The sequence below is a fragment of the Denticeps clupeoides genome, chromosome 4 (assembly GCF_900700375.1).
Source record: "Denticeps clupeoides chromosome 4, fDenClu1.1, whole genome shotgun sequence".
Taxonomy (NCBI): domain Eukaryota; kingdom Metazoa; phylum Chordata; class Actinopteri; order Clupeiformes; family Denticipitidae; genus Denticeps; species Denticeps clupeoides.
This window is the reverse complement of record NC_041710.1, coordinates 13,639,055-13,660,487: the sequence shown is the minus strand read 5'-3', so window position 1 is coordinate 13,660,487 and position 21,433 is coordinate 13,639,055. Positions and strand designations below refer to the sequence as shown.

General features: G+C 38.4%; 1 protein-coding gene across 6 annotated transcripts in view; it reads right to left on the bottom strand.

Annotated features, from left to right (window-relative positions):
* Positions 1-1,962: 1,962 nt before the first annotated feature.
* Positions 1,963-21,433, bottom strand: part of LOC114789045 (sodium channel protein type 4 subunit alpha-like) — a 46,050-nt gene continuing 26,579 nt past the window's right edge. For 3 of the 6 annotated variants that reach the window (XM_028978099.1, XM_028978103.1, XM_028978104.1), the window contains 12 exons: positions 20,643-20,999; positions 14,516-14,923; positions 10,576-10,693; positions 9,990-10,144; positions 9,252-9,425; positions 8,858-8,884; positions 7,060-7,182; positions 6,450-6,722; positions 5,576-5,858; positions 5,260-5,360; positions 4,853-5,123; positions 1,963-4,073 (listed from right to left, as the gene is read on the bottom strand). In XM_028978099.1, coding sequence (XP_028833932.1) covers positions 2,842-4,073; positions 4,853-5,123; positions 5,260-5,360; positions 5,576-5,858; positions 6,450-6,722; positions 7,060-7,182; positions 8,858-8,884; positions 9,252-9,425; positions 9,990-10,144; positions 10,576-10,693; positions 14,516-14,923; positions 20,643-20,999 — 3,522 coding nt within the window. In that variant the 3' untranslated portion in view covers positions 1,963-2,841. The remainder of the gene's footprint in view (positions 4,074-4,852; positions 5,124-5,259; positions 5,361-5,575; positions 5,859-6,449; positions 6,723-7,059; positions 7,183-8,857; positions 8,885-9,251; positions 9,426-9,989; positions 10,145-10,575; positions 10,694-14,515; positions 14,924-20,642; positions 21,000-21,433) is intronic. The other 3 variants (XM_028978101.1, XM_028978102.1, XM_028978100.1) reach the window with 3 other exon arrangements.

Sequence of the window (21,433 nt, the reverse complement as noted above, 5' to 3'; positions counted from 1 at the left end):
CCTCCTTGTAAATCTCACATTTGATGATGGACCACAGGTTCTCAATGGGGTTCAGATCAGGTGAACAAGGAGGCCATGTCATTAGTTTTTCTTCTTTTATACCCTTTCTTGCTAGCCACGCTGTGGAGTACTTGGACGTGTGTGATGGAGCATTGTCCTGCATGAAAATCATGTTTTTCTTGAAGGATGCAGACTTCTTCCTGTACCACTGCTTGAAGAAGGTGTCTTCCAGAAACTGGCAGTAGGACTGGGAGTTGAGCTTGACTCCATCCTCAACCAGAAAAGGCCCCACAAGCTCATCTTTAATGATACCAGCCCAAACCAGTACTCCACCTCCACCTTGCTGGCGTCTGAGTCGGACTGGAGCTCTCTGCCCTTTACCAATCGAGCCATGGGCCCATCCATCTGGCCCATCAAGACTCACTCTCATTTCATCAGTCCATAAAACCTTAGAAAAATCAGTCTAATAATTATGCACACCTGATATAGGGTGTTGATTCCATTAGACCACACCCCTTATCATTACAGAGATGCACATCACCTAATATGCTTAATTGGTAGTAGGGTTTCGAGCCTATACAGCTTGGTGTAAGACAACATGCATGAAGAGGATGATGTGGACAAAATACTCATTTGCCTAATAATTCTGCACTCCCTGTAATGGTTGGTTTGGTCTTTTCACCAAGTAAACTATATATTGTAATATAACACTATTGTATTGTTGCCATGAGCAGATTCCAGTAATTATTAATAATGCATGCTTAATCTTTTTAAATGTTTTAACATCACCAGAGGAGCATAATCCCAGCCACATGGTCAAATTCAAATCCTTAGATGTCAGATAAATCATTGTCACTTTCAAAAAGGTGTTTTTTATGTTTAAGGCTAAACTTAAACATAAAGAAAAGAATTGCATTTTCTCCATAGAACCAGCTGCGGTGCATGTGTATATGTGATGGTGTGTGTGTGTGTGTGAGAGAGAGATTGTGTTACTGACTGGGGGAAAGGAGATGAAGTGTACATGCGTGCGTGTGTTTGTGGGGCTGTGTAATTAAAACAAGTGTTTTGTTTTTTTTTTTCCCCTCCTTTTTTTTTTGTGATTATCCTCTGTGGCCCAGCTGCTGGTCGGTGGATTTGACTCTCCTTTCTCCTCTGGGCACCAGCTCGGCAGGGACTATGCCAAATTGGCTCCCTTGTTCAAGGCCTTTAACCAAATCGCTGTGGATATTTACAAACTCACCCCATTTATCCTGATACTTGTCTAGTTTCAGATAAGACTGTCATCTTCCTATAACCTCAATTATGTCATTTAAAGGAAAATATATATAAACAATTTTAACAAAATATGTGTCCATGTTTTTTTTATGTTGCACATTTTTATTGTGTTTTTATTTAAAATAAAATGATTATTTCCTTTAAAATTCTATTTATAGCAACATTACAGATTATACTGTGTTTGATGACATAACATGCTTTACAGTGTGTATAAGATACATAAAAAACGTTTATCTGTATAATCTATTCTATCTATCTATCTCCTTCATGATTTCTACAGATGCATCTGACATGGTGGATTATGGGATATTTCTGAGGTACATGGTAGCTCCATGGCTCATATGAACATTAAACATTATGCCACCACCAGGTATCAATCAGGGAGGATATGACATTTATCTGACCTACTTTAATGACCTATTTGTTTGTGTCTTCCTTAAAGCGGCCTCTTCTAGACTTTTGGGGGATTAAAGGAGATTATGAGACTACATTATTTCTCATATCTGGACGATTTGGGAGTACCGTAAAATCAAGTTACATAAATGTAACTTTCACAGGATGTAGGATTCACACAAGGTCAAGGCAGTCAAACAAAGTTGCCTGAATCTCTTGCCGTCTTCTTTTGTTTCATATATATGGCTAAAATTAAGATGAAATTGGCCACAGAGTAGTTTATTTCAAAATCTGTAAATGGAAAATCTTTTATTGGCTTTTCATTCAGCAATTCATACATATGTTCACTTTATTGATGGTTATTTTCAAGGAAAACGTTGTCATTTATAGAAAAGTACCAGTCTAGTAAACACAAAAATGTATATCCTCTTATATATATTTCCTTTAAACATAATTATATTTCATTATAATTAATTGGTTCTAAATACATTACAAAAGTTAAATATGAATCCTTTAAGATTTTTTAACTTCCAGTTTTAAAACTTCCATCATCCAATTACTGAAAATATAATCTTCCATCTTTTTTATTAAAATGTGCAGAGGACAGACTATTAAAATCAGGCACGCTGTGCTTCCAAAACTAAGACCATAGCGAATTCATACAACATTAGTAGTCTAGGCCAAATTTTAGAATGGTGTTCTGAAATTGACAGTAGTGTTTCTATAGGTTGTCTGTTGGAATAAAATACTGAATATACTACTGTAGGCATATTAAATAAAGTGGACTGTATTTCCAATGTGAAAATGAATACTGTTAGTATCAGCTCATACTGAGCAATGCTACCATGAAGGATTCAACTGCCACTATTATCACACACTTTTAATGACTCATAAGGTCATTGGTTGTCTATGTGTGTAAATATATGTATATATCCCAGTGCTCTGTATTTGCACTGTTTCCTTGTCATAAAAGACAGTGTTGTAAAATCACTGACATGATATTTCCATGTATGGATGTCCATTATAGACACTGGCCCAACAGTCTTGTAGACTAAAACATTTGTGCTGTTTTGCTTGAAGATTTGACATGACACTGACATAACCTACTGGTAAACAAAAGCCATTTACCAGATTATCCATTCTTAACAACAAAAACAAGTCATTGGGTAGATCCTAGAGGAATGTCTCTTCATACCGCTCACCAGAAGTGCCCAGCTCACTGTCTCTGGAGACCTGGGTAATCACCAGTATGAGATCACTGGGACCCTGAGTTACAGTCTCATACGATGGAGGAGCAGAAACAGTGGACATGGTCTCCTCTGTCACCTCCATCTCGGAGATCATGTAGTTCTCCTTGATCATGCAGGCTATGAGCCCTTCTGTCTCTGGAGCACCGTCCATGTGTGTGGAATGCTTGTGTCTGAGCTGCCTGTAGATATAAGAGGCCTGCTTCATCTGCCGATGTATCAGGTGCCTCCGGTAGCAACGCTGGATTGTAATGGCCGACACCTCCTCTTGTTTGCGTCGTAATGTTGTTGTGATTGGCTCATGTGACATTTTCGATGGATTAGTTGTCATGAACTTCTCCTCCATTTGCTGCTTGAGGGTATCCATTTCGCCCGAGTCACCCAGCACCCGCTTGGTGAAAGCGAAAAGGATGTCCAGGCAGTGGATCTTGTCCCCACTAACCATGGGAAGGTCCATTGAGATGAGTTTGATTCTGTTAGGCTTGGCAATGCGGAGGGGCTCGGACAGAGCATCAGCAAAACTGGAGAGTTTGGAGTACTCAATGAAGTGTGAGGCCTCAGTGTCAAACTTCTCCCAAACCTCGTAAAACATCTCAAAGTCATCCTCACTCAGCGGCTCCGTACTCTCCTCTGTGGCCACGCTAAAGTTCTCTAGGATAATGGCAATATACATGTTGACCACAATGAGGAAGGAAATGATGATGTAGCTGACAAAGAAAGCAATGGCCACCGAAGGGTTCCCACAGTTGCCCTTCGTGTTGGTGCCGGTGTTGATGATCTGGGGATCACACTCCTCCGGGGAGTTGTTTAGGATGGGGTCAAGTAGGTTGTCCCAGCCAGCAGAGGTGGTGATCTGGAAGAGGCAAATCATGCTGTTGCCGAAAGTCTCGAAGTTGAACATGTCGTCAATCCCGCTTTGCTTCTTGACATAGGCAAAGTTGGCCATGCCAAAAATGGCATAGATGAACATAACCAAAAAGAGCAAGAGGCCAATGTTAAACAGGGCTGGCAGTGACATCATTAAGGCAAAAAGTAACGTCCTAATTCCTTTGGCTCCTCTGATCAGTCTCAACACACGTCCGATTCTTGCCAGTCTGATGACTCGAAACAGGGTTGGAGACACAAAATATTTCTCTATTATATCAGCAAGAACAATACCTGAGGGAAGATGCAGAAAAAATATTTTACATGAAAATTGGTGTAATTAACACATGCAGCTGACAACGTCCTGTAGGCATGGCAGTAGTCGCTTGCATTCAGCCTCTCTAAAATGATAGATTTCTAGATAATTCAGTGATGCTGGTGATTAACTCATGCTATGATTATGATTAGTTAGTCAAGCATGATCACATGTTTCTAACAGGACTAGGAAAAAACATAATTATTACAAAAACAATGCCAGATAATACAGTTATACTGTTATACTGTTTAAAGGCTGTTTTAAAGGCATTTAAAGAATGTTTTAAGCATGACTTCAGAATTCTAAAACATTTAACAACTGACAATTAACCATTCTTAAATTAATGTGCTGGAGATTCTTAAGTTAATGTGAACATATTGTTTGAATGTGGAATCCTTTTTCTTGTATCGCCACAATGTTATCATATTTGTAAGGGGCAGTGGTGGCCTAGCGGTTAAGGAAGCGGCCCAGTAATCAGAAGGTTGCCGGTTCGAATCCCGATCCGCCAAGGTGCCACTGAGGTGCCACTGAGCAAAGCACCGTCCCCACACACTGCTCCCCGGGCGCCGGTCATGGCTGCCCACTGCTCACTCAGGGTGATGGGTTAAATGCAGAGGACAAATTTCACTGTGTGCACTGTGTGCTGTGCTGCTGTGTATCACATGTGACAATCACTTCACTTCACTTTAATTTATGACAAATTATGAAATATTAAACAGGCAGATTGTTAAGCAGAAAGCCCATAATACATCCTCACCTACAATGGAGAGAATGACCACCACGAAGTCAAAAATGTTCCAGCTGATTGTAAAGAAGTAGCAGCGCAGAGCGAAAATTTTAATGATGCATTCTGTAGTGAAGATGATGATGAAGCCGAGATTGATGTTGTTGAGGATGAACTCCATGCGTGCTGATTGTTCGTCAGTCTCCACCATCATGGTTATCATGTTGAGGATGATGAGCATCATGATGGTAATGTCAAAGGCTTGCTTCGACACCAGGTCAAAAAAGAATCCTTGAAGAATGTTCTAGAAGAGGGATGGGTGGAATCAAGACTGGAGTTTATCTTGGAATGTCATGATTTGACTGATGATTTATCACATCCTCTTATGCGCAATCAGCAATAAATACCTAATAATTATTTATTATAAATAAGACTAATACCATTGGTCTCGGAATAGGCTTCTGGGGCTTCTTGGATCCAAGCTTTTTCATGGCATTGTAATATTTTTTCTGCTCTTCAGTCATAAATATATCCTGGCCACCTAGAAGTAGTGATCGAGAACTTAATTAGACTAAATGAGTTAAAATACCTGACCTGAACATTTTATTAAAAACAATAACTAGGACTGGCTGTATGAAAATGTATGTGTCAGTACAACTTGAAGCAAGAACTGTAAACATGTATTCTGTGTAATGTTTTTCCACTACATTACATTGTGCTGTTTTAATTTCTGCATGTAGGTGTGGGTCTTTGTACCTATTTTTCTTTTCTGTTGGTTGAAGTTGTCAATGATCACACCAATAAATAGGTTTAGGGTGAAGAATGAGCCAAAAATAATAAAGATGACAAAGTACAAATACATGTAGAGGTTGATCTCTTTAACTGGCTGTTCATCCACCTTTTTAGAAAAGAAGAAGAAAAAATAAACAGAAATGTGTCTTATGAGTGTTTTATACTTTACATTACTGTAAAACCTCCAACTCACCCCACGAGAGTCCACAGCTGCATACATGATTTCCATCCATCCTTTAAATGTAGCCTAAATAAACAAATGAATAAAAAAACGGGTAAACTTGAAGTAAAGGTGGACAAGTTGTCATTAAACAACTGGACTGCCATGGCCAAATTCTCCAGTCAGTGCTCCGGTAGCCTTCTTCAGTCTCTGTAAACTGCCACTGTAACACTAATAATTATCTTTTAAGCTCATCAGACACAGAAGACCTACAGACAAATCATCTGATTTTCCTCTGCTTTGTGCATCCTTAGTACATCCTGCATGCTGTACATGCTTTTTTTTTCTGTTGTTACAGTTCAGTTCTGCAGTAATTTGTTTTTACTTTTGTTCATCGTGCAGTTGTGCACTGACCAGAGTTGTCGGTCATGAATTCCTTAGTTTAGCGTAAACTTAGTTTAACGTAAAAGAATATAAAGGGTCAGTTGCCCATGCATAGATTAAGCCCAGTACTGGAGTTATTTTTTAGGCTAGGGGTATGCTATGCAGGAAACTGACGAAACTTAACTTATGTTTACCAAAAACAGCAGTCCAAAAATTATTCTGCATGACCGATTATTAAATGTCGACTATTGATAGAAAGTAAGAAAGTGAAAAGTAGAATGTGAAGAAACACACCACTTGCAAAAGCGACAGGTAGCCCAGTCCCACATTATCGAAGTTTACTTTGACTTTGGTCCAGTAGAACTGTGTGTCATTCATGGCTTGGCAGTCTGACTTATTGTTGACCAAGGAGGCATTATGAATGTAACCGGTGCGATTGACACACTTCCCAAATTTTCCGGCGAAAAGGTTGACCCCCATTATGCTGAAAATGAGCCAAAAAATGAGACAGACCAACAGCACATTCATAATGGAGGGGATGGCACCAATTAGGGCATTCACCACCACCTGTCAAAAGAGAGAAGAACAAGGAATAACATCTAGAAATATATCCTATCAAACAGAGTCCATTCAGAAATCTGCAAAAATGATTGGCGGTCGGTGTTGCTTAATTGGTATAACTCTTGTTTATAAGAAAATTAAAGACAACGCTATAATTCATTTGCTTGTATGTTTCTGAAACAGACTGATTTTTCAACATGAAAAATCAGAAATATGAAATTTTACAGATTTTGCAACATGAAAAAAACTTCATGGACCAGTGACTAGACCTAACAAATATATACCGGTTGTTTGGCTCCTCTTCAGAACATTAGATATGGATAGAATCACATGAGGGTCTTACCCGCATGCCTTCAAAACGGGACAGCGCCCTCAGTGGCCTCAAAGCCCTCAGCGTCCTCAAGGACTTAATGGCAGCAAAGTCAGAGTAGCCCAGAGAGTTAGCTACCAAGCTTATGAGCGAAACCTGAGGGAGGGGTACAAGAAAGTATTCATGAGTCTAATTTTCAACTTCTAAATGTTTCATGAAAAAAAATTGTTTGAACATTAAATGCAACAAAACTGCTCCCACCTGTTAGCTGTTCGACAAACATGTCAAAGTAAATATAACTTTTTAAAGTATTCAGAGCACTAATACATTCATTATTTTTCAATATTTTTCACACAATCTTTAAATAAAAGGGATATGTTAAAAAAAAAAAAAAAAAAAACGAAAGTTTTAGACCTTAATCCAAAGTGTTAAAAGTGTCTGGGGTTCATAACACAGTGAAAGAAACTATAAACCATCCAGGATCAAATTTGAACTCTTAGAAATAAGCCTCTTGACTGTTAAACACCTCAACCAGACATACTACTTCCTTCTTTAATGTGCTGTATATTTTTGAATCCTGATGCTCCAAGGTGGTCTGAGTTTTAAAGTTTGTCTTGTGTTTCTGTTGAGTTTATGTTATGTGTAGCCCACAGTCTTTGTCTTCTTGTTCACAATCTTTTTACAATTCTTGTTTTTACATGTTACCCTGTATAAGGGCGTCTGCTAAATGCCATTACATGTAAATGTAAAAAGAAGTGTAAAATATCATCCCTAACATCTCCTCATTGCATTATAATTGTTTTTAAATCTTAATCAATTCAAAAAGTGAAAGAAAGTTACCCAAATATGACAGATTTGGCATGGTGAAATATTAAAAAGGCAGAGGCCATGGATGTTCACACTGTTCTACGCTCAGAGTAAACCGTTGAATGACCCTTTTGAGATGACTGGTTATGTGGGAGAGCCTATCATGAAGGCAGACAAAAACACCAACGACACATTGGACCAGTATGTACATATGCAGTAACCAATGCAACATGCATCCATAGTCACTCATATATACATATGTATGTTTGCATATACTGCAAACACTGTTGTTGTTTTTTTTTTTATAAAGAATTTCATTAACTTGAACAATTTTGGTCCAATTTGATTGTCAGGATTGTCAGTAAGCATCCTGTGAAGCCAGTATGACTACAATTTCGATTTTTTCCACAGATCAGTGTTGGTCCCAAGTTTCGTATTTCTTTATAAAAGAAAGATTTGATTTTGTTTCCCATATATCTAAAGAAGATTTATACTTTTTAATACTTTTTGTTCCAACAAAACATAAAGAGGTTTATCGTCTAAAGAGAATTACAAATAGACCAATATAGTACATAAGGACATAAAAGATAAATGATAAGATCTAATGGTATTTTGAAGATTAAAAATAAGTACTTTACATTTAAAGTAAAATGTATTGCTGCTAATTCATCCATAAGCTTGAAATGTTAAAGTAAATACCATAAGAAGTGAACAACAGAAATACCAAAAAGTTACCAGCTGTAAGAAAGTCAGAACTGTGGCTAGATCTTCTGTAGATAAAATTTTGGTTAAATGAGGGTACATTTTGAGATACAAAAGCCAAGGTCCTTTGAAGAAATCAGATGAAAAGCATCCACTGGCTCTGAAAAAGTATCCACGCGTTTCTACAGTTTTTATTTATTTACATTTTTTTTGCTGAAGATGAGACAGTGGCTTTTGATATCGATGTATGAGCATGTGAAGCAGAACACAAGCAACTGTGATGAGCTGGTACTCACCTTCTACCCTTAAACTATAGACTTACCCTATCATTAGAAGTGTGTGTTGAGATCTGTTAAGGGTCATAGGGTGAGACCAAAGAAAAAGGGTGTTGTCATGGAGACATGGATGAGGATGTAAACTGTGCTTCAGTGTGTGTGTTTCCGGGGATTATGGAGAAATAGTTTTTAGAATAAATGACAACTGGAAATATCATTTATGAGTGTAGACAGGATAACATATGATACATATGAAGTGACAGCATATGGCAAGGGTCTTAAACGTGGCTTTATGTACACTGCTGATATGAAATGTACAGAGAGTAGAACTGAGGCTAAAGTAACAGTGCCCCAGAGAGTCAATTACCAAAAAAAGATTTAAAATAAATAAATAAAAATGAATTAAATTGTTATTGAAGTAGGGTCGACACTCATACTCACATCCACAATGAGGAAGTCCAGCCAGCACCAGTAGTTGGTGAAGTACTTCTTGAAGCCATACGCTATCCACTTGAGAAACATCTCCAGCACAAAAATATAAGTGAACACCTTGTCTGCATATTCCAAAATAATCTTCACCACTTTTCTTTGCTCTATGTAAATGTCTTCAAAGGCCTAAAATGAACACATACAAAAAACAATGATTATATTTTCAGTACACTTTATGATACAGAGTTGATGGCAAATGTGTCCACAAACAGGTGGGTCACCAGTACAACATGTAGAGACTTTGTGATATGCAAGGTGCTGGCAGTTTATGGATCCTGTAGCAGAGCTAGACATTTATATGTGGACCTAAATACACATTCTGAGAGTAGATTTGGAGTAGATTTACTGAACTGCTGTTTATATCCAAAGACTGATCAGCTTGATCAGTAGGGGGCAGTGGTTAAATGCAGAGGACACATTTGTGATGCAGTGTATCACACATGTCAAATAATCACTTTGACCTGACTGATCACTTTATTCAATGAGTGTTTGGTTGGCAATTTATGGTGGATTATTGACGTGGGTCGGGCCATAATCAGGATCAGTGTGAAGCTGCAGCTCAATTCAGGGTTAGAAGTTACTGCTGAGGAGTTTATTTTGTATTGAATGTTAATTTGTAATTTGAATTATGACTTGCACGTAAAGAATAAAGCATTTACAGATTTGGCACATACAATGATGCCACCTCACCAGTGCACCACTGCTCAGCAAAATCATGAAGATGATGAAGGTCTCAAACCAGCTGTGCTCCACAATCTGGTAGCAGGTCTTCCTTAGGCGCCACCAAGCCATGCCCATGCCTTCAGTAGTGCTTATTTGACAGCACTTACATTGACGCACACAGACTGTAATTAAAAAATCATTAAAAATCAAAGCATGAGTCAAAAATATTGTACACATCATTTATAAAAGTTAACAACTAGAGTATTCATAATATTGATATGAGACACACAGATGTATTTCACAAACAGTGAACATATATAAATGTATATATATATATATATATATATATATATATATATATAGAGAGAGAGAGAGAGAGAGAGATAGATAGATATAATATATTGTGTGAGTTTTTTCACAAGAACAACTGATATAATAACAGCATAACAGCTGTTAGAGAATTATTAGTACTGAGTCATGTGATGCGATATAAAACCAGTTCTACTTCATTTGCAGTCTGCTCACAGCTATCACTGCCATTTATGTGCAGAAGTCCTGTTTTTTCCACTGTGGTTCTGTTTTCAACATCTAGTTGTGCAACAACAATGCTTACACTCGGGGAAGCACTCATCTGGATCCATGGTATCTTCTGCCGTTAGTGAATACTCGTCCTCTTCCTCCCCTGGCTTTCGCAGGTCAACAGTGCTTCCTTCAGAGAGACTGATGACCTCCTACAAAAGTAGGAAGTCTTGACTTAATGTTTGATGTTGGGATGGAGGGTATAGACAGAATTCATTCTCATCCAGATCTAAGCAAAGATATATATGCATATATTTCTGTTCAAATTACTGCAAGACAATAAACAATTGCTTCAAGTAAACACACGTGGCACAAATATAATATTGTCAGATTGCTCAGTTGCCTACAAATGCCTCTTACAAATATACTGTATCATTATACAATGGCCAAAAAACGGAACAGTGCTTCCTTCAGAGAGAAAAGTTTTGTATACTTTGGGTAATTTGATACAATAATAACGACCACATTTTTAAACTAATGGTTATGGAGCATAAGACACGTATCAGTACATTACACCATACAATAATGGCGTTTTAATTATAACTGGAATAAGACGAGTCTTAATCACACTGATACCATACATGTTTATTACTTCAAAACAATATTTTCTGAGTACATGACCAACAATATATGTCTTTGTTTTACTGTATACTGTACAGGGAGTGCAGAATTATTAGGCAAATTAGTATTTTGTCCACATCATCCTCTTCATGCATGTTGCCTTACTCCAAGCTGTATAGGCTCGAAAGCCTACTACCAATTAAGCATATTAGGTCATGTGCATCTCTGTAATGAGAAGGGGTGTGGTCTAATGACATCAACACCCTATATTAGGTGTGCATAATTATTAAGCAACTTCCTTTCCTTTGGCAAAATGGGTCAAAAGAAGGACTTGACAGGCTCAAAAGTCAAAAATAGTGAGATATCTTGCAGAGGGATGCAGCACTCTTAAAATTGCAAAGCTTCTGAAGCATGATCATCAAACAATCAAGCGTTTCATTCAAAATAGTCAACAGGGTCGCAAGAAGCGTGTGGAAAAACCAAGGCGCAAAATAACTGCCCATGAACTGAGAAAAGTCAAGCGTGCAGCTGCCAAGATGCCACTTGCCACCAGTTTGGCCATATTTCAGAGCTGCAACATCACTGGAGTGCCCAAAAGCACAAGGTGTGCAATACTCAGAGACATGGCCAAGGTAAGAAAGGCTGAAAGACGACCACCACTGAACAAGACACACAAGCTGAAACGTCAAGACTGGGCCAAGAAATATCTCAAGACTGATTTTTCTAAGGTTTTATGGACTGATGAAATGAGAGTGAGTCTTGATGGGCCAGATGGATGGGCCCGTGGCTGAATTGGTAAAGGGCAGAGAGCTCCAGTCCGACTCAGACACCAGCAAGGTGGAGGTGGAGTACTGGTTTGGGCTGGTATCATCAAAGATGAGCTTGTGGGGCCTTTTCGGGTTGAGGATGGAGTCAAGCTCAACTCCCAGTCCTACTGCCAGTTTCTGGAAGACACCTTCTTCAAGCAGTGGTACAGGAAGAAGTCTGCATCCTTCAAGAAAAACATGATTTTCATGCAGGACAATGCTCCATCACACGCGTCCAAGTACTCCACAGCGTGGCTGGCAAGAAAGGCTATAAAAGAAGACAAACTAATGACATGGCCTCCTTATTTACCTGATCTGAACCCCATTGAGAACCTGTGGTCCATCATCAAATGTGAGATTTACAAGGAGGGAAAACAGTACACCTCTCTGAACAGTGTCTGGGAGGCTGTGGTTGCTGATGCACGCAATGTTGATGGTGAACAGATCAAAACACTGACAGAATCCATGGATGGCAGGCTTTTGAGTGTCCTTGCAAAGAAAGGTGGCTATATTGGTCGCTGATTTGTTTTTGAATGTCAGAAATGTATATTTGTGAATGTGGAGATGTTATATTGGTTTCACTGGTAAAAATAAATTATTGAAATGGGTATATATTTGTTTTTTGTTAAGTTGCCTAATAATTATGCACAGTAATAGTAACCTGCACACACAGATATCCCCCTAAAATAGCTAAAAATAAAAACAAACTAAAAACTACTTCCAAAAACATTCAGCTTTGATATTAATGAGTTTTTTTGGGTTGTTTGAGAACATGGTCGTTGTTCAATAATAAAATTATTCCTCAAAAATACAAGTTGCCTAATAATTCTGCACTCCCTGTATAGACTTCATATATTTTACAGTATTTGGGCAGCAGCTTTGACTGTCCTCTTTTTCACCATTATTCTATAATTTGAGATGGAAGTCAACCTTAATTTATGTGGAACCTTTAAACACCTTGGATCTGCTACAAATCTACAAATCTGTCTGATTCAAAGTTAATGAGATTTTCTGATTTTCTGTTTGGGTGTTTCAGTGGGATTACTGGTTCCTAGGTGCTTCTTCAATCCAATAAAGGCAATCCCATTTTAAGGGATGTCTGAGAGAATAGCCCCAGGCATGATATTATTATGGATGTTGAAGAAATCCCTTATTATTGTCAGATTGCTCAGATGCATACAAATACCTCTTACAAATATACTGTATCATTATACAATATATGGCCAACAAACCGCAAATCCCTTCAGGCACACAGCAGGTCAGGTTTTATCACTGGCCATTCCAACGATCACATGCCATGAACCTAACATAAATACTATCTGTAAACCAGACAGTCTGGATAGTGGTCTTTACCATATTTTACCTCAAATCTATCAGGAAGAAGTCATGGTTACAGATGTTCAAATTCTGCAGAATGCTAATGAAAGGTGATTAATTTAGGTAAATAAAAGTTTTTCACATTTCTTTCATGAAAACCTTTATAATTTCATCCTGTTATCAGCCACATATTTTGCGTTAATTTAATTATTCTTATTTTTTCCATAATTGGGTTGAAAGACAATCAATATTCTTAGACAGAATGGTGTTTTAGTTTTGCGACCCAATATTTAAATATGGTATTTAATACCACTAGTAATATTTGTCACAGTGTTCTCCACAGTGTTCTCCATAGTGTTCTCCATAGTTAAATAATAATGACGTCCATCAACGGAAAATTTATTTTCACACAGCAGACCTACATCAATCCACTATCCGCCATGCCTAATGCAAAAGCAATCAGATTCACTTAGCTGCCTTTTCCTCAGTCATTATGAATTTTCCTTAATATCTTTGCCTGACCTCATGACGCTTTCCAATAAAGGTCACATAATTAAACTGTACATGCATTAAACTGTAGCCATCTACTTTCTATATTAAAAAAAAAAAATGTCTTGGAATGATGTGCTCCTCCAACTCTTAATCTACATTAATATAACTAAGTGTATTTTAAGTAAATCTTTGACATTTCTTACGTAATGAAGTCTGTCAGCAGGGATCACCTTGTCATCTTTGCAGTTTAACTTCTTATGCATCCAGAAAAACCTCCATGCCTATTTATAAGCGTTAATCTACAAGTCCTGTTCATTTCCTCTTGTATCACTGTCCTCTGAACTGACACTGTCTGTTCTGCAGCACAAACAACAGCTTCCCATTGTCTATCAACCTCAAATGCCTTCTCACATTCATTAGTGGTTTAAGATTATGTTCCATGTATTTTTTGCATGTATCATATATTATTTGAATAATAATAAAAAGGCTATTTGCTGGGTGTTAAAAGTAGTTCATATACTGTTATAATACAGTATTTAACCCTTATCACATGCTATCCAGAGATAAGTTTTGTTAGTTTAGTATAGCTTAATTTTAGTTTAAAACCCCAAAATTCAGGTCAGTTGGACTCGCATCGCATTGAAAAAAATGCATTGTCTCTTTCTCACAAATCAGCTTTGCAAACAACCAAAGCCAGGACATTTTGAATGCAGTCATTCTGCTGAATCTGAAATTAAGCCTTCATCCATTAAGCCTCCAGACCAAATATTACCTAAACTCTGCTTCAGGAAAACTCACCGGTTTGTTCTCCTCATCCTCTGATTCTTCTGACACTTCCTCTTCCTCTTCCAGAAACTCCACATCAGATTCCCCAGGGGCAATCGGGACACTAATTGTCAGGTTGGGGTTGGTCATGTAACTGTCCTCTCCTTCAGGAACTGTGTATTTGTCACAAAAACGGGTGATGACTCCAACAGTGCCATTGCTTTCCACATGGTTGGCAGCATGTTTATTAAGTGATGCCTCCTTCCTCTTCTTAATGTTCCCACTGAAAAGGTCAGTGATCGTGGTTATCAACCATGTGATTCCACTGTGGATGTGTGCAATGGCAATCTTAAGATTGTTCATCTCGCCGTCATCGTCTGGTGCAGACAGGTTGTCTGAGCTGAAGGAGCTCAGGAGCAGAGCCAAGAAAAGGTTCAGGACCTGCACAAATAAAATAAAAAAAATGTTCAGAAGAATAATGATATCTGTCCTGTTTGTCACATCCATGCTGGCTCCACCCCCCACGACACGCCCCACTTCCCCTGAGTATTAGGTTTTATGACACTGTATCTGCTTTCTCAAAGTGAATACCATAGGTCTATTATTTTACCTTCTTAATTAAAAAGAAATTAAGTTATGGCCAAATTTGTGATTTCCAAATATAAATTTCTTTGTGCTATTATTAGGATGCTGAATGAAATGACATGAATAATATGAAACATATTTAAAAAACAAGAACATAGCTGAAGAAACACATGGAAGGATGTAGACACAATGCAAAATCAGTATTATAAGCAGAAGTGCATGATGTGTGAGAACACGATCTATACTCAGATTTATTCTGCAGTTTGAATTTTCCACCTGGCAGGCATGTCTGTAGATAAGGTAATGTAACTGCATTGTCTATGCAAAAACAAGACACATTTATCAACTGAACATTTAATATCAATACATTGATATTTCTTAATAAAGACCAATTTTTTTCTATTATTATAAAACGTATTGGGACATTCCATTTCAAACCATTGAATTTCAATCATTTCCAGGACCAAAGGAACTCTGATTGCTTCAGTATACATTTTGGACAACTTTTTGGGAACAGTGTGAGAATGGACCAACACGACTGCTCAATGGTGCACAAAAAAAACATGGATGTGTAAGGAACTTAACCTCAACCTGATAGAACATTGTTAGGCTGAGCAGAGATGGAAAGCCAGACCTTCTCATCCAACATCAGTGTCTGACCTCATAAGAGAGGAAAGCCAATTTTCTATTAAAGCCTATAAATGGGATGTGGTTGTAAAAGCAGACGTCCCATTAACATGCATCTGATGTTACATTAGTGAACACCCATGCTTTACATTTTATATCATTCCATGAAAACCAGTCCCTTCAATAAAAAAATCCTGGTAAAGTACTATTATTATATTACCAACCCTGGCAACAAAAATACTGCCAGCTATAAATTCATATAACACAGCCTACATGATAGGTTGCATTTTTTCTGTGCAATGAGAGATAATCTGAATGAAGTTGAATAGATTGTCATCCATTAATGTAAAAATTAATCTCATCCTCTTCTCTTCACAAATCTGTCTTTTGCTGTGTTTCATGTAAAGCAAATATTTTCAGCACATGCCTCTTTGTGCAGATATTAGGGAATGTGTACAAATACCTTCCAGGCTTGAGTTATGTCAAACCTGTTAACCAATGAACCAGTAACACGGTTTCAGCAGTCCACAACTAGCCTGATCACAAGGTCTAAACTGACCTATAAACATGAATGTCATTCTAAAGCTGCTGATGAAATGAGAGTAGATACCTGTTGGCGACAGGTAACCCGTCACCCCTAAACTCGCACTAAGCAGTTGCCATAATCCTAGTGGTTCTGTGATAAAACGGCAACACTGCAGGGAGGAACAGAGTGGAAGATAAAAATCATTCAGAAATCGTTAGTTAGCCTCCAAATCTTCAAGAAGTAAAATAGCTGAATTTCAGGTTTCATCTTCTCCAAGAGCCCCACTCAATGCAGCTTGTAAAGATCCTAAAGAGAAAACCTTTTCTGATGTCCCACTGTTGATATTCACCCTGGAATAACATTAATAAAGCTACAGGGTATGGATTGGGCTCACTGTTCTTCCAGCACGAAGCAATACAGACTGTTCATCATGATGACACATTCCTGAGAGATGTAGAATGCCAGTAGTAGGTGTTCATATGGCGTCTGACATGACATTATCTCACAAATCCTTGACCTTTCACCATACAACAAGCATTTTGAAAAATGTAAACATCAAAACAAAAGATCAGTGTAAAAGCAGACAGGCCTTGCTGAAGAACCTGCTTCCTTTTGCCACCACAAATTCTAAATTCTAGCAGAAAAAATTCACAGTTGAAATGGCATTTCTGATATTGTCAATTTTTCAGTGCTGTACACATGGTCATCTGAGAGAATGAACTCAAACTATGAAGAGTCCCACAAACGCAGGAGGCAATAACTAACATTAATTTAGAATTTACAGTTTACTCAGCAGAGACCCTGAAAAACACCCTGTACAAAACATGCAAACGTAACGCAAATAATTTAAAGAACAAACTGCAGGAAATGTGTGCCTGAAAATGATGTCTTGAATGTGTCTATGTAGGTCAATGCACTAACCTTCTACATCAGGTGAAATTTAGGAGCAAACCATGAATGAGCCAAAGTCACAGCTTTTGTTTCTGGGAAACAGCTCTTGATCCGTTCTCATTTAACGAGAATTTCCAGGTCACAGCTGGAGGATAAGGCAACATCTGGATGAAGGCCTACTCATGGCCACTGTGCCAAACTGACTAGAGTCCCGCATAAGTAGAGCAATTACTCAGATTAGACTCCACAACGAACACACTCTTAACTGTAGACGCGACGCTTATTCCGTTGTAGCAATGACACAAGGCACTTCTACACCGAAAATACATCTGCAGGTTCACAGCTGCTGCAACTCAACAAAAAGTGTAATGCACAATAGCCCATGTTCTTTTTTTAGTTGCTATTGTGGAAAAAATAAATTTACATAAATCTCAGCTAAGAGACCAAATATTATCTGAACTGCATATTATGTGTGATTTATTAATTCAGTATATTTGAACAGAGCATATTTGAAAACATGATATACATTATAACCCTAACCCTAACACCAGATGGCATCCTGTCCACCTCTGAGCTTTTATGTCATAGTTTTACTTTGCAGACCGTAAAACACACAGAGCTGTGTGTACCCATTTTTGTCGAGGACAAAACAAATTGTCTTGAAAGGTTCAAATACACTGCAGGACATTTTCTCCAAATGGGGAGTACAACAGATGAGGTAAGAACAAAAAGGAACATTTGGACTTGATCTGATAATCCGTCCAATCAGGACTCACTGATGCTAATGCTGGACGGGTCATTTTAATAATAGCTTGACCTCCATAGTGTTGCTTTGTTTTGCCTAATTTTTGACTCTCTGTTTCCAACTCAACGTTTGTGCACCCAATCCAACAACATGAATGCGTTAAACATTAATTTCTGGAAGGCTCTGTCACTGATGACAGCACTAGAGGCCACAAAGTGGAAGGATTTGCAGCAAAGGGACAGCAGCAAGATTTTTCGTGGAAACACTGCTTACTCATATTGGTCCCAGGCCATCAGAGCAATACAATATAAAGTACAGGAAAATGGAATAATAACATCACAATGTGTGACTTCACAAACAAGCCACACCTTTATAAGTTCATCTTCTGGTCATTTAAGCAAGTGTTCATAAATATCATACAGGCAGTATGTTTTCACAGTTTTATGTGATGGATCTGCATAAAATAGTGAAATGAGAAACAATTGCAAAATTAGAAAAATACATATCTAAAAAAAAAAAAAAAAGAAAATTGGTATGTGCATATGATCTGGCTCGGAAGGTGCTACTCCGGGGTTCAGTTTCATGTTCATCCTGTGTTGCTAAGTTTCCTGATTGTTCTCACCTGTGTCTGCCTATATAAAGTTGCCCTGTTTGTGTCTGTACTCTGTCAGGTTGTTGTTTGGTGATGTTTCCCCTGTCCTGTGCTCCGTGTAATAAACCCCTGTCTTGTGACATTGTGCGTATGCGTTCTCCTTCCTCGCTATGTCTAGCCATTGTCACAGTATATGTATTCATCCCCTTTGCTATGAAGCCCCTAAAATTCCACCTGTGTGCACTCACATGAGTTACATGGTCTGTCAGTATAAACATCCAATTTCTGAAAGGCCTTAGAGACTGCAACACCAATAAACAAGAGGCAGCACACAATGAGCACTGATGCTCTCCAAACAAGTCAGAGACAATGTTGTTAGGGCTGGGTTATAGTATACAAATCTTTGATCATCTTCAAATGGAAAGGGAATGATACCACAACAAACCTGCCAAAATAGGACCACTCACCAAAACTCACAGATGGGGCAAGGAGGGCATTAGAGAGGCAGCACAGAGACCAAAGGTAATCCTGAAGGAGTTGCAGAGTTCCACAGCAAAGACTAGTCCATAGGACTACAATCAGAGATGGGCTTTGTGGAAGAGTGGTCAGAAAAAAATATTTAGTGTTGAATTGAGAAAACACGTCTTTGAGTTTGCCAAAGACATGTGGACAAATCCCCAATTGTATGGATAAAGGTGCTCTGCTCAGATGAAAATTTAACTTATTGGCCACCAAGGAAAATGCTATGTCAGGTGCAAACCCAACACATCCTATTATCTCAGCAACACCATAGTCACAATGACAAATGGTGGAGGCACCATCATGCCGTGGGGATGGTTTTCAGCAGCAAGGACTGGGAAACTGGTCTGAGACAAGGAAAGGATGGATGTGAAATACAGGGATATTCTTACAAAACCTGTCAGTCTGTGTGTGATTTGAGACTGAGATGGAGGTTCACTTTCAGAAGGACAATGACATTAAGCATTCGGTTAAAGCAACTCTCAAGGTGTTTAAGGGGCCTAGTCAAAGTCCAGACCTTAATCTAATTGAAAGTCTGTGGTCAGACTGCTGTTCACAGGCAACATTCAAAGGCAGCATCTAACATTAAGGAGCCAGAGCACTTTTGCATTGAGGAATGGCCTAAAATAATAGTAGCCACATGTGGCAAGCTCATAGAGACTTATCCAAAGTGACTTGCAGCTTGCATTTCTACAAAAGATATCTCTATAAAGTACTTAGGGGGTGAACAATTTTGTGTTATTTTGTACAATTTGGGGTTTGCTTCACAGTAAAAAAAATTTGCAATAGGCTACGCAGCTCCTCGTCCAGGCAATGGTCATCTCCAAACTTGACTATTGTAACTCTCTCCTGGCTGGAGCCTCTGCAGTCACCATAAAACCACTCCAGATGATCCAAAATATGGCAGCCCGTCTCATCTTCAATCAGCCAAAATACACCCATGTTACACCTCTTCTTACCTTTCTCCACTGGCTCCCGGTAGCTGCTCGCATTGAGTTCAAATCCTTGATGCTTGCCTACAGGGCTGTACATGGAACTGCACCCTCCTATATCAACACAATACTACCTAGCTACACTCCTACACGCCCTCTCAGATCAGCAAATGAAATGAGACTGAAAATTCCTTCTTCACGGGGTCTCCGATTTCCAATCAACTCTGTTCTCCGTTGTTGTCCCTGGCTGGTGGAACAACCTGCCCTCCTCCATTTGACTAGCCGAGACTACCACCACTTTTAAGAAGCAAGTGAAAACCCTCTTATTCAAAAAATATTTCAGACAAATCTAACACTTACACATGCGCACACATTGCACAAAACAATAGAAAAAATATATATACTATATATATATATTATAATTTTTTATTCGTCTAGCACTTCGACTTGTCCGAGCATGCTTTTTTCTGACAAGTTTGAGCCTTATCAGGGCTCTTAGTTTTGTAAACTCAAAATTCTATAGAAATTGAACAAGAATTGCTGGTGTCTTCCTCTTGTAAGTCGCTTTGGATAAAAGCATCTGCTAAATAAAGTAAAGTAAAGTAAAGTAAAGAAAGACATCTTCAAAGTTGTGGCCATTTTAATTCTAGGTTGTGAGGCAATAAAACACCAAAAATCCAATGGGGGCTTAATGCTTTTGCAAGGCACTGTATGTAGTATAAAAATCTGGTATAAATACTCACCACAAGGTTCCCGATCACCATTACCAGCATGAAGACCAGGATGCATAACGGCTGTCCAGCCACTTCCATACAATCCCACATGGTCTCAATCCATTCTCCACACAGCACCCGAAACACAATCAGGAATGAGTGAAAGAAATCCTTCATGTGCCACCGAGGTAGCGTACAGTCTATAGAGATCTTGCACACACAGTCCTGGTAGTTCTTCCCAAAGAGTTGCATGCCAACCACAGCAAAGATGAAAACAATGATAGCCAGTACCAGGGTGAGGTTGCCCAGAGCTCCCACAGAGTTTCCAATAATCTTGATGAGAGTGTTAAGTGTGGGCCAGGACTTTGCCAACTTAAAGACACGCAACTGAAAAAAAAGAAATACAGCAAATCTTACTAAAAACCACACCTACATGAATAATGCTTCACTTCCACATATCAAATCAACATTCAAAAGTTAAATAGATTCTCAGAAATGCTTAAGGAACATATATAGGTTCTTGGAGGAACATTATAGATGTTTATTCTGGTACTTTCTAGAGTTAAGAGTTAAAGTGCACCCTTAGAGAGGCGGTATCCTTTTTGCACCACAGATTTCATGTTAAAATAAAAGCATAATACCATGCCGAACAAAAAAACTCATAATGTAGAATCAGTAGGAGCACTGGAAGCTCTAGAATCAGGAAATTCTCCAGATATTTTACTTTTCCACTCATTTCAGCTTGGGCTAGCAGGCAACTAAAACTATGCAAACTAGGGATCTGGACACCCTGCAGGCTACAATCTTCAATAAAATAGAAA